Source organism: Aotus nancymaae, unplaced genomic scaffold (assembly GCF_030222135.1).
Source record: "Aotus nancymaae isolate 86718 unplaced genomic scaffold, 86718_ANA_hifiasm-v0.15.2.pri h1tg000010l, whole genome shotgun sequence".
Lineage (NCBI taxonomy): Eukaryota > Metazoa > Chordata > Mammalia > Primates > Aotidae > Aotus > Aotus nancymaae.
The window spans coordinates 4,421,076-4,439,178 of record NW_026988421.1 but is presented as its reverse complement, the minus strand read 5'-3'; the positions used below and the strand labels follow the sequence as shown (position 1 = coordinate 4,439,178).

The following is an 18,103-nucleotide window of genomic DNA, read 5'->3' as shown; positions in this document are numbered from 1 at the left end:
CTGGCGTAGTTGACTTTCTCTGTAGTTAGCTCTGAATCTCCCTGGGTTCCAGCTGTTGTCGTCAAGAGATCTGCTGCCTCCCCCAGCACGACGAGAGAAATACGAACTGCAGGATAAGACATAACATAGATGGAATCCTCCTTCTGCCACTCCTAACTGTGTCACTGTGCAGTCTCTGCACATCTCTCTGGCCTCACAGAATTTTCTCTTTGGAAAAATAGGGCTCATGTGTCTCACACAGCTGTGGTGAGCTTCAATGAGGCAATTCAGGAATCAGCTGACACCGGCCTCTATTGTTCCCTCTCCATCTCTCAGCTCTCCTTGCACACAGTGGTCCTGGCTTCCACACTCCCCTCTCTGACTCATATCTACCCCCACACCCTGCCCTTCCACACACCAGCTTTCTCAACAAGGACAATTCAACTGGCTTTTTTTGTTATTTTCTTTGGGGTTCATGCAGTTGGAAAATATTGGTCTAGAACTTCGAGATCATGGTTTCAGAACTGCAACATAACCACCAAGTATTCTAGTTAAAAATACAGATTTCTGAACGCCACTGCTCCCAGAACCCAGGGGTCTGCATTCTTAGATAGTTCTAAAGATTCTAAAGTACACTAAGGTGTGAGGGTCACGTAATTGTCCATGAGTTGGTAAACCCCATTTAGATCCTTGTCCCTAGGAAGATCCATTTTATATCAAAAATGCCTCATTAATGCTTTCTGCCTTAGCCCCTAGGTTTATTGTGAGGGAATCAGGCATGGATCAACCCACAATTTAAAGAGTCTCTTGTCCATGATAGAATTTGTAGCTGGCCCAGGAGCGGGCGAGCTCTGAATGAAAACTGTACATTCAGCTCCTGGCCAATTTGATGACTAATTTCTGAATTGCTTGGGGGGTGGGGATTACCCTGAGCCAAGAATATAGAAGGTCACAAGTCCCTGTGACCTGACACTCTGAATGTGGGGAAGGAGGGAAGGGAAGTGTTTCACCCCAATTTAAACAAGACCGCTTACAAAGCAGCAGCACTGGTTCCAATTCGCCTGCCCCCAAGGGCCACATCTTGGTGCCATGACTGTGACAGGGTTGGAGATGGCGGGAAAATCTATGTTGAAACTTGAACAACAACAACTCACTTTCATAGGGTACAGCCTCCATGCCAGCCCCAAGGCTTAATCCTTTAAATAGGTTCTCTCTTTTACTCCCCTCCAGCAACGCTATAAGGCAGATATGATCATTGTTCATATGAACACAGATGAGAAAACTAGGCTCAAAGAGAACAAGAAATTTGCCAAAGTCGCTCAGCCAGCAAGAGCCCAGACAGCTCAATCCAGTGCTCTTTCTCTTAACCACACTACCACCTTTCATCTGTCATGTCTTATCTCCCTCAGTTTGGCTGAAATGTGGATATGGTTTCCCCAAACATTCCCAATTCCCTGGTGGAAATTGGCCAAAATGATGTTAGACAGATCTTATGAGCCTAAGCTGCAAATGCCCTGGGTCAACTCACATTTGACCTTTAATTAAATACTGTACACCGTAGCGAGACTAGAGACCTCACTCACCAGATATGTCTCCTGATGCAACAAAACTGACTCCAGACCTCTGAATCCTCACCTCTCTAGGACTTTGCCCTCTGACAGGCAGCTCCAGCTGGAAGGTGCAGGGAGGGCTGGAAGAATACGGCGAGAGGACAGCAATCAGACCCAAGTACAGCCGTTTCGTTTCCCTCTCAGTTCTTGGGCTTCTCATGCCTGCATTTGAATGGAGGCCACCAGTCATTGCCAGTGGAGGCTGAGCTGAGGCTTCTAGGAGGAGACCCAAGCACCCACCAGACAGCAGATAAGGCACAGGAATGAGGCAGGGGCTCCCAGCCTGTTCTCGGCATGGCAGGGCTCATCGAAATCTTTATTGTCCTTTGTAAAGCAGCCTTTTCTCAGCCCTCCTCATGCTGGAGGTGTGGTCTCTCACTGCAGCCAGAGCTGCAAGCATATCCCAGCAAAAAACTGCTTGGAGCCAGGACCTCAGGAGGAAAGGTGAGAATCCAAAGGCTTTGATCTGGCTAAGCTCTTCGACTTGGTTTGGAAATAGGGAAAATTGTTTTGCAGCTTTTGATAACTGTGAGAAGAAAGGAAATGTTCATTTTACCTCCTGTTTGGTCTCGGTGACCTCTTTATTTCCTGAATCAAGTTCTCTTGAAGCCCAAGTACTTAAAACTTGAGTGCTTTTATTTTACAAGACCTAATGGTGTACTCCAACCACTTGAAAACATTCATCAAAGCCCAGAGCTAAGTTTCCACACTGTGGTGGGACATTGAAACCACTCTGAGAGACTTCCTTCAGCCACGATAGAGTAACCAGACAACAGCTAGGAAACAATGATTTCCAGACATGAAGCAACAAGCAGTGCAGTGCTATGACCCCTGAGAGGAGGAAAACAAGAGAGGCGAGTCCTACAATTGTCCCCACCTGGAGGCAGTGTCCAGGTCGCAGCTTGGGAGAGAAAACTCAACCAAGCCTGGGAGCTCTGCTGAGTGGAGGAGGTAGAGACAGAAATCCGAGAGGCCAATGTGAACTGCAAGGAGAATTCCAGCAGCCTGCAGGGGACCTCCCAGGTCTTTGCCTGAATACGGATCTGCACCTGCTCGAGAACAAAATGCCTGAAACCAAGAAAAGAGCTTTCAGAAAATGGTAGGTCACACCATTCAGGACCTACTTGGAAGCAATTAAGGTTCCCGCCAGCCCAGGTACAAACACCTTGTCACAAATGAGACCTCGGGTAAGGTCAAAGAAGGATCATGTTGTAACACTGGGACTAAATTAGCCCAGATCAGGGTTTCTTGGTCTCAACACCATGGAACTTTTCAGCTAGATACTTCTTTGCTGTGGGGTAGAAGGTGGCACTGTCCTGTGCATTGTAGAATATTAGCAGAATCTCTGGCCTCTACCCATTAGACACCAGTAGCATTTTCCCCAAGGTTGTCACAACCACCTCTCCAGACATTGCCAAATATCCCCAGGGATATTTAGACAAGCCCACACAAATCTAAAAAGTAAGCCTCAAAAGGGTCAAGCTGTTTTCAAATAACCTCAGTGGAATCAAACACCAAACAATATAAAATTCACGATATCTAAAATTCAATTTTAAAATTACCTGGTGTGCAAAGAAGCATGACCCATAATCAGTAGGAAAATCGATCACTAGAAATAATGCAGAAATAACAGATGTTGATAAAATGAGCAGACAAGGACCTCAAAACAGCCCAAGAAGGTGGAGGAAAGCACAAACATGAGGAGGAGGGAAATGGGGGGTGATAGGAGTCACCAGGTAAGTGTTCTTCCCTGGCATTGCCAATGCCTTCATGCTGCTCTGGGCCCACTGAGTCACAATGGCCATGGCTACACCACAGGCATATGCAGTTCTTTAAAAAATTCACTATGATTCTACCCAGCCAGAACTCAGCACTACTGGCTAAACCCAATTTTTAAAAAGAATAAATAGAAAAGGGAGATGGAAATGATGATGGAGGTTTTGAAAAATATTGGGAAGCCTGGCCAAATAGTGATTTCCCAATAGTCTTTCTCTGGCTCATCTAATGATTAAATGCACTAGAGACTGTCATCTATCAGAGGACAGATGGGTGAGACTTGGCTGATGCATCTCAGCCTGCACCTACCATCAGAAAGGTCTCCACAGTCAATTAGGAGATGCTCACTTACATTCACACCATAGGATATGAGCACATCACTGAATTCTATGAGGTCTCCCTTCCCAAGTTGGCAAAACCATTCACGCTTTGCTGCATAGGGAGTCTCAGAAAGTGTCCATGCTTGCCACGTGGACAGAAGACAGAGCTCCAATAATGGGCTCATCCTATCCCCCGGTTATGGCTACATTGATGTCTGAAATTTATCAAAAACATACGCAGGGGGAGACATGCCCTTAACACACAGTATTTCTCAGAGTCTGGGGCATGTTTAGAGTGCACAAAAATCAAGGTTTTGAAAATATGAACCCAGGACCTTCAGCACACCTCACCACCGCCTGCTTCCAATCCTGGTGACTTTCAGCACAGCAGGCTCTGCTCCTCGTTCCTATCAAAAGGAAGTCTAAGGAAGGGTTTGCGCAAGGCTGGATCATCCTTCGGCTGGAGTTACAGCAGGTGAGAGGTGGCTTCTCCAATCATTAAGGAAGCTCAGGACTAAGCCCACGGTTTTGGAAAAATTTGAGTCGGTAGGTTTTACATTAAAATCAAGAAGATTTGCAGGACCTCATGAGAAGAACTTGGAATCCGTAAGGTTTTTACAGAAACGAAATCTCCAAAACTCACTTTTGCCAGATAACCAGCCAGTTTCTTTAATCTAGCACCTTTGTTCATTGAGAGTTCATCCCAGAGACCTCACTCATTTGTCAGCGCATTGAGAACTTTATGGTCAAAGCCCAGGGCAGGTTAACTGATGGCTGTGGAGCTGATAGAAGAGAAGCAGTCACTGGGCCAAGTCCAAAGGCAGAACCCAGAGGCTGCTAATTGGGGTCTCTCATCAGTTCAGCTTGGGAAATTGAGCAAGGATGTTTCCTTCTTCCTAAATTTCGTAATCTAAATAATGCTGAGATGTCCTATAGGAATCACATGAAGAATAGTTGAATGGAGGTGGAATATTTTAAAATTTGAAATGTTTGCTACCAAAAGTCAAGAGCAGAGCTTGAAATTAAAAGGGACAGGGGGTGCAAATCACATCTGATGGTTTTGAAACTTGGCCTGCCCTTGAGCCAAGGAGGCACGCCCTTCCTGGACAACTTGTGAACTGATGGGCACAGTGAGGCCCATCCAGCCCATCAGATTGATTGTGTGTGGGAGCTCAGATCTAGCATTCATTTCGACACTGGTGGCTCAGCTGCTGGCTGTCAATAGTAGCAGGGGATTGGGACCTGAAAAAAATGTAGCTGTGACTGCCACACAGTTGAAGGGTTTTATAACCTCCTAAAAAGATGTACTTTTTCCGCATTGTTTTATTCAGCATGGCTATAGGAATGAATGAAGTTTTATACATGAAGAAAATGAGAATGCAAGATCTGCTGTTTGCTACACAGGGTTTAAAATGAAGCCACGAACACTTTTGTGAAACGCCTGATAATGTAATTCAACAAGTTTTTCTCTCTCTGGAGGACCAGGAAACAACCTCAGTGAAAATTATACGATAAGAAAATTCTGTCCCCATCTGATTAATTACTTGTGAATAATGACATCTCTGATTTTTTTCAATTATATTCTAATTGCACACCTTTTGCTCTGGTTGATTGGGCAATGAAGCAATGAACAACTATTACTGAATTTAATTAGCACCATTATTTCTGTGGCCTTTTATGTCTCTGTTGTGAACATGGAAATTCACACTCCCAGGGCTGGAACTGGAAGAAGCCAGGCTTGAACCTTGCAAAACCTGTTCCTTTCACATTGTGCTGGCTTCCTTCTGCCCAGCCTAGGGAACAAAAGACCTGGCATATTTGCCAGCATTCATGGGAAGACATTCCTAATCACAGCATCGATATTCAGAAAGGTTACCTTTTCATAAGGCATTAGCGATTTGCATATTACATCTCTCAAAAGAGCTGGGTAAAGGAGCTAAATGGGAGTCAATTACAATGTCGTTCATAATTTATTCCATGTACAATAAAGAGCCGATCAGATTTCATGTGTGTTTACTTTATGAAAAGATAACTGCTTGCGGCTGATACGAGTTGCAGAATACAATTATGTTCCAGAGTAATGTGTTTATCTCACGTTGACATTTTAAATCTCCAAAGTTTTCCTTTTTTTTTTTACAAAGTTGTCTCTGCTTGAAAATTAGAGCTTGCTCTCAAAAATAAGAGACCATTCTTACTGGCCTAAGTTGAATCATTCTATTTTAATTCCACGAAGGCATGTCATACATATTCTCCTGCAAAACACATCAGGAAACAAACAGGAATTTGCTTTTAAAGACAGGTGATTGCAAACATACAGAGCTAAGAATATTTAACTCACAGAAACATGCTGTAGTTTCTAAACATGGATACAAATTGCCCAACGCAGCAGTCTTTGGAGCACCATTAAATGTTTTTAAATGCAGACATGTGTCATTGAAAATTACCTTCAACCAATATGCTTTCCCCCTCCCCCATATTTTAAACACTAAAACAAATTCAGAAATGAAGAAGACTTTTCCAAATCCCTTAAGAAAGTCTATAGACACATATGATTAATTTATTAGACCAGATGAAACACCTCAACTGTCTGATGAGCAACAGCTCCATCTCTCTCTGAGTCAAGTATGCACCCACGCACCCACCCAGGCTCAGCTGTACCTCATATCTGCTGGCTGTCTGCTCAGCCGTCTTCAAGCCTTGACACATATGGATGATAGAAACTTTGGCTCTTCTCTGGGAGGGAAACCAGTTACTCTTCACAAAATCCATGACCATCACATGGTTTTTCAGCTCTGTACTAAATGTTTTTATCTGGAAGGTCCGATGCACAGCCGTTTCTGCATAGCGGGCAGCGTACCCCTGCTGATGAGTTTTTGTAGGAATTCCAGAGTGCTGCATGATACTCGGAATCTTGTGACTTTAGCTAGTGAGACTGGCAAACACAATTTTCTTTGTTTAACACAGGTATTGAGTGCGACAGGAGGGACTTGGGAAGTGCCCCAGCTCGGACCTGTCCCAGTGTTTTCCAGCTCCAGAACTAGTTGTCTCAATATCCCAGCTACATTTGTAAAGGATGTGGATGTGGGAACCTCCAGGGTAACCTTTACATGCCATAAAAAAACAAACAAAAAACCTTCTTGTTGTGGTCTGTTTCCAGCCTCACGCCTGAGCTCTCGGATCACTCAAAGTCTTCTCTGATTTCAAAGAAGCATTTCTCTTTCCATTGCATTGAAGTTTTGAACACAGAATTCGCCAAGTTACTGAGAGATTCAATATGTTTGTCAGTCTCTATCCCCTCAAATCCAAATAAACTATTTACAGGGCTCTATACAAAGGAACCAGGAGAAATAATCATTGCTTTTTAGAATTCCTGCTTTTACTGGCCAGGACTGAAAGGAATAAGTGCAGGCTGCCTACCGACACAAAGAGCGTCCTCAGCCCTGGAGAAGAGACACATTCAAGTGAAAAAGAGAACTCCCAGCGCAGAAGCAGCAATGGCTGCAAGAGGGCATCAGAAAAACAGCGTGTCACGTGGGGGCTGGGAGGTGGAGTCCACTTGCCTATACGGGGGCTCTGGTCCTCAGGAAGTTCCTCCACCACCCTGAGCCTCAGTTTACCAGGAGGAAAACTGGGGTGAAAATATCCCATCTGCCACTCACAGGGTTGTTGTAAGGATCCGGTGAGTAAAACAGTGAGAAGACAACAGCAAGCGATAGACTCACATTAAGCACCATTTGGAAAGTACAGTTGCGTGTTCTCGGCCCAAATGATTTTGCAGTGTCCTCTACATATACGGTAATGGAGATTAAGACAATGATCAGATTCTGAATTTCAAATCATTTAGAAATGCAGATCCATGGTATATGCCTCACTTTACTTCATGTTTTGATGCCATTTCTATTAACCTAGTAATTTGGAAGTGAAAATGGCAAGCCTTGGATCAAGGGTGTGTGCCAGGAGAAAGCGGATGACAGCATCATGGCTGTGTTCCAAGTCCAGACACAGAACTCCTCTCTACAGGTGACTTTCTCTTGGCAGAGACACCCACTGAAATAATTAACTCACCTGCCCCATGCTGAAAGCCATGGGAGGAGCTAAAGGAAGGAGGGCCTCCAGATAACTTTTCTGAAAACAGAGCTGCAGTCCCAGCCCAGAACCAGGAGCCTTCCTGCTGCAGGTCAAAGGTTTGCATGTCACACTCAGCAGGGCTAGGACTTGGGGGCTAAAACACTCAACTTCCACCTTCGGAGGCAATGGAAGTATTAAAGATGGGAATTAAAACGAAGGAGGAGATAGAAAAGATTTTAGAGATCATTTAGGCCAACATTCTCGTTTGAATGTTAAAGTAGAAGACCTACAGAGACTAAATGCTGGCTTAAGATCACACAGCGAAGTAGAGTTCATGGTTCCTTAAACAGAACACAGCCCAGGTCTGCCTGGGGATCTCCCAAGGATGTCAATGAGAATGTCAAGACCCAACTGATGGCATCCATGGCTGACTCAAACCTGAGAGTCAGGCTGGAAACCACCCAGGGAGCTACACCATGGAGCGCCATCTTGGATTTGGAAGTACTGTGATAAAGCAAGCCAAGGAAGAAATATGAGCAATAAAAACATTAAAATTGAACAGGGATATCAAGGGAAGAGGCGATCTGCTTGCATATTTGGGGGCTATGAAGGTCATTCCTGTGCCCCCAAAGATGCCATTTAAACCAGCTCCCACTGGTGCCTATCTGCTCCTGTCCAGCAGATGCTGCAAGGCAGGTAACAAATAATAATGTCTTTTCTTCCACCACTACAAACACTAAAGGGCCTTGGACAATGTTAAGGCCAGCAGGACTGGCCATCAGCTGCTCTGAGACCAGCATGGAGAGGTTTGCTAAGGGTTGGCTGACTGCTAGTGAGGGCACTTGTCACCGGCAGTGGCAGGTCATTAGGGCTATGGGTGATTTTTCTCTCTCCCTTGGCCACAGCTGGTGGCTGGATTTTAGCTGGCCAGTATAGCCAACAAGAGGAAGCAGTAATGTGGACTTAGGCAGGTCTCCAGAATTCGTGGCCAATAAGGCTGGAGAGAAGCCTTGGGATTGTCAAATCCAATTCCTCATGCTATGGAGGAGAAAATGGAGGCCCAGAGGCAGAGAACCTTGGCTGAGAGGTCAGAGGGCTGGAAAGGGCACAGGATGGACAACTGCAGATGGGTTTGCACCTATGCCCTAAGACAAACTGGCAGGTGATTGTGAACAAGCCTTCTCCCTTCTGGCTTAAGTTCCCTTTAACCACTAGCTTCTTTGTCACCTCTGGGTTCTAGAGTGTGTCAATCCTGACCATGTGCAGACATAGGTCAGCAGAGAGCAGCTCCACCCTCCCAGGGACAGGCCTTCCTGTCTGGGTCACTGAGGGATGACTGCATGCAGAAGAATGAGCTCATGTCCTTCCATTTGCCCTTGGATCTGTTGCTCCTCATGTCCAGCAGGGCCACAACCTCCACAGTCCAGCCACTGTGCCCTCCTGAAGCACAGCCTCCAAGTAAGAAGACGCCATTCCTGCTGATGTTCACAGTGCTTACCTTGCAAGCTTGGGCTAACTGTACACTACCCTGGCCTCAGTTTCTTCATCCATTTAAAAAGAACAATAGCACCTTCTTTGATGGGCTGCTGTGGAGACTGAAGCAGCTGGCACTAGTAGAGAGCTTGGGACAGAGCCTGGCATCGGGCACCTGCTCGACAGACACCAGCTGTCATCACTCCCAAAGGGCAAAGACTCTAAACTGCCAGACACATCATTTTATTAAAGAAGGAAGATTGTTAAGGAGAAGCTGGAACTGCACTGGCCATCCTGAGACCCTATCTCCAAGACTCCCTCTACCATGTAATGCTGCCCAGAACTGGGGCAGGTGGCCAGCCTTGGTCTTCTCAAATGGGAAATGGAGCTAGCATCCCCGAAGAAGATGGCTGTGAGCATTGCTTTAGGTTGTTGGCGTATGTGAAACTGTTTTATAAATGATATGTTTTTAAAACTATACAAATATAGATTTTTAATGTTAGATGCCAGCAAAAACAAGTGCCAGACACAAGCACACACTGAGCTAGTCCTCTCCCAAAGGAGAGAATATCAGTCACATTTATGGTCACAAAATAATGGTGGCATCAGGCACCACCATGCCACCACATTCATGCATGTTGCCAAGGACACTCAATGCTTTTTGGTTTGCCAAGAGCTCCGCTCTTCTGGGAACTCTTCTCCTGTCTCTACCCCAAAACTGCCCATATGGTGCCCATGGAAGCTGGCCTTTCCTACAAGAACACCATGCCTCTGACCTCACTGACTGGCCCAGGGGTGGGCACCTGGCCCAAATAGAGCCAGTCAGAGCCATTTGTTATGATCTAAATTTTGAGTATCCTCAAGTTCATATGAAGAAGCCCTAACTCCTAATGTGATGGTGCTTGATGATGGGGCCTTTGGAAAATGATTAGGGTTAAATTAGGTCATAAGGGTAGGCCCTCATGATAACACTAGTGGCCTTATGAGAAGAGGAACAGTGATGTCTTTCTCTTCCCCACCCCATCCTCATGAGCACAGAGGGGAGGCCACGTAGGGACACAGTGAGAAGGTGGCTGATTGCAAGCCAGAAGGAGAGGTCTCATGGGGACCTAGCCCTGCTGACACCCTGATCTCAGATTTCTAGCTTGCAAAACTGTGAGATAATACATGTTCACTGTTTAAGCCTCCCATTCTATGGTGTTTGGTCGTGGCAGCCTGAGCTAAGACTCTTGGAGAAGCACTTGGCCCACATGAGGCCAATCAGAAACAGTCTATTCTGTAGAACCTTGATCCTGGAACTGAGCAAGAGTGGGTGGCTGAGGCTGTGGGCTGGAACACTGCAAGCACTTCTGGCAAGCAGCCGTCACAGAGAGAGGCAGAGGCCAGAAATGGGAGCATCTGGATAGTTCTGGAACCCTGAGTTCTACCCGGCCCACATTCTGCGTGTGGATTCAACAAGACTATAGTATCTTTACAATACTCTCCCTTTTAGGCTTAAGCTGTTTGATTTAGGTTCCTGTTACTTGCAACCAACAGAGTGTGTGTTAATCTTTGAAAATTCATTCATTTATTAAACAAGCAGAGGTGAAGTACTTCTGAGCTAGGCCCTGTGCAAGGCACCAGTGATACGGAGATGAAAGGGAGTTCACTGTTCAGCAATGGGACAGATGCCTTGACAGGCAGTTACTCAAAGCACAGTGAATGCTTCCTATGAGAGCATCTGCACCAACGTGGTGGGGACACTAAGAAACCTTCATGGGAGAAGGGGTATGGCATCAAGTCTTCAATGATGGCTGCTTCACTGCTGAACCCCCATGGTTAGCACTGCATGGAAAAAAGTCAGCTGTAGGACATCACTTTCTACTTCCTATTTATCCGATTTGTCATAAAGCATTCACAGCTGAGAAGGGAAAGCACTAACTGAAGCCATATTTACTGCAAATAATCATCACTGTTTATGGAAAATGACTTCCTGAATCTTTTGCTGTTTTTTTTTTCTTAAAGCAAATAACTCAGTCGACTACTATAAAAGTTAGATCTCTGACCTTATTAATGGCCTGCAGAAGATCCCATTTAATTTCCCTAAGTTGGTCCCTGGGGTGACTGACTAAAACTGTAACGTTGCTAGCAATTGCAATCCAATGATACCAAATCAACATAAATGAGCCTTGAATGTGTTTAGTGTTGAACTATATGAGAAATTAATCTCTTACCTCTCCCTTGCCCCTGATACAATATGCAGGGCTGTATGTAATATGCATTGAAGTATTTAAATAATGAATTATTCAAAAAGAAAAGAAACTGCAGGTACCTGATGCCAAAAATCATGCCTGTGAATTCTTAATCTGTTCTCCAATGGGATTAGCATTTAGGACTATGAAAGATATCCTAATTATGCAGAATTTCAGAGCTGATTTTCTGCAGGGCCTGTGCAGATCTAAAAAGCATTAGGCAACAATAAAAACAGATGACTACGAATTTCTGAATTCATAATTTAGTTTCCCTACGGGAGAAATGACATTTTTATTTATGGGCCCTTCACTCATCAGGTGGGTGCTGAAGTTTTTCTCCTTTCTCCAAGGCAAAATGCTTGCTGCAAGCGCATCTAAACAATCATCCTTTTAAAACAGATGTGTGAAATTTACAGGGCTGTCTAACATAGGACTGATGCAATATATTTTTCCTCTTGTTAGTCACCACCCGTCAGGGTGCTAGAATAAAACAAAGGGACTGAGAATAACATGGCCAACCAAGGGATCCTGGACCTTTTGATCAAATTAGGAAGAGGATGCAAGTTTGCTTGATGAATTCCACTCCCTTGTTCAATTTTTCAGCTATACTTTGACATGATGGAAGAGGAGTAATCCTTTCAGTGATCAGTTACAGGTGCTCCTTAAATAGTTGTTCAATGGGCGAGTGAAAAGAAAAGGTGTCAATTATCCAATACGCATTTGTTTTTCTTTCCTGTAAATGGAAAACTTTTTTCTTCTTCTTTAAACAATGTTTGGGCCGTGTGATAATTTGATATTCCCTCCCAACTTTCCAAGGGGAAGTGGCAAAACACAGGAGAAAACTGGAACAGAAGCACAACCAATATTGTCACATTTATCCACAATATTCATTTTCTTCCCGCTTCTGCAAGCAATCAATAATCATTTATTTAGCATCCACAGGGTGTTCAGCTCTGTGCCAACTACTTCAATTAAATATTCAAAGCCATTTCTAACACCACTGAAAACCAAAGCAACCACACTTAGGGATAAATCACATATCCCTCTTTTAAACTCATTGGGAGGAGTGAGCTATTTGAAAATAACAAATGGTATTGTCATATTTTCCTTCCAGTGTCTCAATAGATTTTGAATAAAGAAAACCAATGACTTAGTTAGAAATGATGTTTGATTTTAAAGCATATACATTTGCAAGCAGGAGGTGGGGGCAAAGATATGGCTGAAGTTTTAATAAAACATTACATGCAATTTGCTATTTTTGTCCTGCGGCAATTTTACCCAAAAGGAAAACCTGGGGTGCCTGGCACCTGTCCTTGCCTTCCTTGAAAGACAGCCATGTGTTCTCCCGTCAACGTACAAAGGGCAGTTCCTTTCTGCAGGCCAGGCTGTGGGAGCAAAGAACAGGCGCCTATTGCTGTGGCCTGAGGGTGGACATGCCACTTTTTCCACTTTACTTGGCACGAAAATATTCACTGTCACTCTCAGCCAGGTATTTTTGGCTTGGATGAATTAATTTTTCAATGAGTTGTGCTGAGCAAATTTCTGAAATACAATATTTGTCTGCAAAATACCCAAACCCCAAGGGAAACAGCAGCCCCAACAGCAGCAGACAATGCAGCCACCACCGGCCTCCTGGATTCCCCCAATCCTGGTTCCTCCCACGGGGACAGTAGGTGGGGACAAACTCCTTAAGTAGCAACGAGACCCTCACCCACAGTGTGGTGAGGTGGGCACCTGCATGAGGAAGCCCAGATGCCAGGCCACTCTGGCTCCTCTCCTGGTGCGGAATGAACGAAAACACGCTGCATAGCTCCACCTGTCCACCTGACCCTGCATGGCCCATGCCAGGCAATTCTGTGTTGATCAGGGCAGGGCTTGTCTTGAGTCCCAGAGGACCCACTTACTTAATACCAAGGTGATAACCCTGAGACTATCTTCAGCATTATGGTGGGGAGGGGGACACACATGGCTAATTGGATCATTCCTACACACCAAGACCAACAACAAGTGTGAGCAGAACCCTGATTTCCCAAGCATTATTATAAAACCACTTCCTCACAGGCGATTCTGTCCTTAACAACCTGTTAGAGAGGTGAGAAGGGAGATAAAGGGAAATAAAACTAAAATATATGTTAAAATATATATACACACCACACACACATATACATACACATAAATATATATATGCATGTGTATATATATACACACACAGATACACAGACACATACATACAAACACGTCTGTACATAAAGATATCTAATAATCCATATGTTTTCTGAAAATGAAATAGGCCCAGTATAATTTACCTTTTGGAATATTTCATATAAATATAAGTAAAAATTTTCTACCAACCCCAGCTGTCTAGCAATGAATGAGACCAGGGGCCAGCAAATGATGGCCTGTAGGCCAAATGTGGCCCATTTTTGTCCATAAAGTTTTATTGGCACATGACCACACCCTTTTGTGTACATGTCAATGGTGCCTTCACTTTCACAGGATGGCAGGGTTGAACAGTCGCAACACAGACCATATGGCCTCCCAAGCCTGAAATATTTACTATTTAGCCCTTGAGAGAAAGAGTTAGCCACTCCCTGAAATGAGGCCAACTGGTGAGGTGGTGAGTTGGCTCTACAGTGACCATCAGCTTTGACCAAAGCAGAGCGGTCAAACCTGGTTTACCAGGGTTTATGCAACAGAATCACCTGGTGCTTCTGAAAAGCTGCATTTCCAGGGCCCGCTGGCTCTGAAGCAGAATCTCCAGATGAGTGGGTGGAACAGGCGGGTTTAAGAAGTGCTAGTTGGCTCCCAGGAGTTCTGATAGCCACATCTCACCTCTCCTTCACTTTGCACCCTTTTCTGAGATCTTCCCTGTGCATTTCCTTGTTTAGTGTAAAGATACAATTATTATTCTCATTTTGCAGATGAGGAGGTAAGGTTCCTGTGATGTGTCTGCTGGTCAATCTAGAACCAAGGGCTCAGACTGAAGGGCAGAACCTCTTCATCAGCCCTGACCCCTCCCCATGACCTTGAAGAGCTACAACCCTATAAAGTCCCAAATAAAGTGGAAAGTAAGGCTCAAACATTAGCATGTAACCAGAAAATGCACACATTTTGGATTTGGTATGCCCAGGAGAGCAGGACACCTGTTCAAGGAACTGTGCCCAGCACAAAGACGAGCGAATTCACATATTCACCCATTCAGTAAGCACTACCATGTTCTAGGCACCAGGATAAGACAGCACTATGACCAGGAAGGAGACAGCATGATGCTGCCCTCATGGAACATTCCAGAAGAGTTGGAGGGCAGGGCCTTTCCTGGATAATTCCAGGAATATTGAGTGTTGAACTTGCCCTTGGGTCTTGCCAGTCACACACCTACCTGGTCTCCCTTCCCTGAACCTCTGCTTGGCTCTCTCCTTCACTCAGCTCCTAACTCAGATGTCATCTTCCCAAAGACCTTTCCTGGCCAAGCTTCCCCTGTGATTCCCCTACGCTGCTTGATCTGGTTTCATGTTACTTCTTACCCTGACATATGGATTGATTCTGGTTTTCTCTGCTCTCTCCCTTAATCCAGGATGAAAACCTTCAGAGAGCAGGACATGGTCTCATGCAAGATGGTGGTGGTGTTCCATATTTGCTCTTGCCTCCCTCCCTTTCTTGCTCTCTCTCTCCATCTCTCCTTTCCACCCCACATTTCAGCCCCTAAAACATGAATGAACAACAGGTTTCTACCAGAGTATTAAGAATATGGGTACTGGAGCAGGGGGTTATGGCCCTAAAAGAAGGACTTGCAGGGATTAAACATCCTTAGCAATATCTGGAAATGAGTGGGTTTGGGTTAGCCCTTCAATGCAGAACGGACGTCTCTTATGGCCCCATCCAATCTCCTCCTCTCCATCTCTGGCTCACTCTGTGCGGGCTTTGGTCAGCTTTGTGAAGGGCTGCCAGCAGGGCCACCTTGGCCACTGGGGGATGGGGTGTGATAGATTCCCAGAGGGTACGCCTGAGAGACTCTTCCTACGGCTCATCTGAGGAGCCCTTGGAGGGAGGACTGGTTACACCAGGGGTTCAGCACTCCTCACTTTGGTCTTTCCAGTTTCCCAGCTTGGTGCTCCTGTTCCTCACTCATTCCTCCTCCTAGATACACTTCCCAGTCAACTGCAGCAGCAGGGGTGTTCTCAGGCTCTGCTGTCAGGGGAAGTCAGGCTGAGCCCAATTTCAGCTTCCCCATGATGTCTCCTACCACCTCACCCCCATCAAATGATCCGTCCCACTCCTGACCTTGAATTCTAGTTCCCCAGGGGCTTTGGTGGTACCCTCCTCTTTTCTTGGAATGACTAACAGAATCTTCACAGGTCCTCCTAAGTGGCTGGCTCCGTGTCTTGCTCATGACAGAATCTCAATAAATATTTGTTAAATGTGATTTCACAATCATGAATCTATCCACATTTCTGAATAAGGAACAGTTCCTGTGTGTAAGGATCCTGCTGGAGTCCATGAATCAGCCTTATCATGGAACACTGAGTTAAGTACCATTTAAAGGACCTGGTGTGACTCAGTGGCCCAGGAACTCGGCATGGTCCATCTGCTTTTTGTCCTGAGGGTCAGTTCCTTCCCCAGGAGGGTCAACACTCAGGCACTCAGGCATGGAGGCAGGTCACAGAGAATGCAATGCCATAGGCTCCCCTCTGATTCCAAGCTGTCATCAAAGGGGATATAGGCCTGAAATAACACTGAGGGGTTTTTAAACACGTGCCAAAAGAGTATGAGACTATCTCCTATTGTGTTCAAACGCAGGGACAGTGGGCAGCCAAACACAGGGCAAAGCTACGTTTGCTCTAGCGGGCGGGCAGGAGCAAAAGCTGCTGACTCCTTAACAATGAGCTCCTCTCTCCTGCCCCTTCTCTATAGCTCACAAGCATGGGGATGTTAAGCCTTTGCCCAAGCCCTATCCTGCCACAAGGCGGGGTGCAGGAAACGTTAGTTGAAATGATCACTGCTCCACCATTACTGGATTCTCCCTGCATTGGTTCAATAGGCTTCTATTTTACCGTTTGGATATAATTTAGCAAAGTGCACGTCTCTCCAGAGCAGGATTCTGTTTCTGAGCTGGATTTGAGCTCATCTTGCGCCCTGCTTGGAAACCAGGAAGGATGCCTGAGTGAGTGATCGGCTTTTGATTGCCTGGCAGACCGGCCTCCCCAGCCCCTCTGACAGCTGTCTCGGAGGCCTCCACCTACAGAGGCGGACAAACAGACTGCAGCAGCATTGCAAACAGCCAGGAGTGAGAGGCCTGAGGGACAAGCCTGTCCTGTGTCTGTGTGGAGTGCACACTATCCCATTTCCCCACTTCCTGCGCCTGGGCACCCTGGGCTTGGGGCGAGGCCACCTTACTGTGTGACTCTGCTCCCTCCCTTCTCATGTGTTCCGCGCCCCCCCCCCCCCCCGCCCCCCTCGCCGGCGATCTAGCTCTTCATTCTCAGCAGAACTGCCCGGCCTGTGTTCCCAGCCAGCCCATCATGCAGGGGAACTGGGCCTCAGATTCGATTTCTCCTCCCCACCCGGCTAATCACAAAGCACACCCGGCTTGGGTTTCCAGGGCATTTTCTCGTCCCAGCTTCTCTTTCCCAGGTCCTCCATCTGCTTTGGCTGAGGGCTTCTGTGTGTTCCTCACCCTGCAGTGAGAATTCAAATAGGATGACAGCCCTATTTTTAAGCAAAGAAAACAGCCTTCTGCAGGAGAACTGAAATGAGATGAAGAATACAGGGCCCGACCAGTCAAGTGCCCTTTTTAAAAGGATGAAAATAGAAAGTCTGAGATTTTTTTTTAAGAAGTAAAGAAGAATCTATACTGTCCGCCACTTGCAAGGACTAAAGTAGTTTTATAAAAGTTACAGCTGGGGTCCTCTGAAGAAGGGGGCGGCCCTTTTAGCACTTTAGCTGGAAAACGAATTATTCCAGGTCTCGTGCCCAACACCCCCCACCCTGCCTCCAGGGAAGCCCTCAGTGGAGCTTCCTGCTGATCCATGTCCAAACTCTCAGGCCCACCCCCTGCATTATCCCTGCAGAGGCCAGCACGGTATACTCCCTGACCCCACCAGAACTTCAGAGAGGCTTCTGAAGCTCCTGAGTACTCCTCACTCATGTATTCACTCCACTGGCATTTTCTGAGCACCCTCCAGATGCCAGCCACAGCTCTGGGCACCAGAGATGCAAGGTTAACTTCAACAGGACCCGATTGTGCGCTGCTGCTGGGAATGTAAAATGCTGCAGCCACTGTGGAAAACAGCATGGCAGTTCCCCAGTCACATGAACATAGAAATTACCTAATAATCCAGCAATTCCACTTCTGATATACATATCCCAAAACTGAAAGCAAGAACTTGAACAGACATTTGTACACCATGTTCACAGCAATATTGTTCACAGTAGCCAAAAGATGAAAGCAACCTAAATGTCTATTGATGGATGAACATTATATATGTGCATATGGCATACACACACAATGAGACAGGATTCAGCCTTCACAAGAACGGACATTCTGACCCACACTGCAACATGGATCAGCCTTGAAGACATTAGTGAAATAAGCCAGACACGAGAGGACAAATACTGTATGATTCCACTTACATGAGGTATCTAGAGC

At 45.8% G+C, this 18,103-nt stretch overlaps 1 protein-coding gene across 1 annotated transcript in view; it reads right to left on the bottom strand.

Annotated features, from left to right (window-relative positions):
- The window catches only part of CUNH10orf90 (chromosome unknown C10orf90 homolog), a 241,488-nt gene extending 234,360 nt beyond the window's left edge, over nucleotides 1-7,128 (bottom strand). Inside the window, exon 1 of the mRNA XM_021671703.2 lies at nucleotides 6,344-7,128. Within this exon, the coding sequence (XP_021527378.2) occupies nucleotides 6,344-6,583 (240 nt within the window). The 5' untranslated portion in view covers nucleotides 6,584-7,128. The remainder of the gene's footprint in view (nucleotides 1-6,343) is intronic.
- Nucleotides 7,129-18,103: the final 10,975 nt, after the last annotated feature.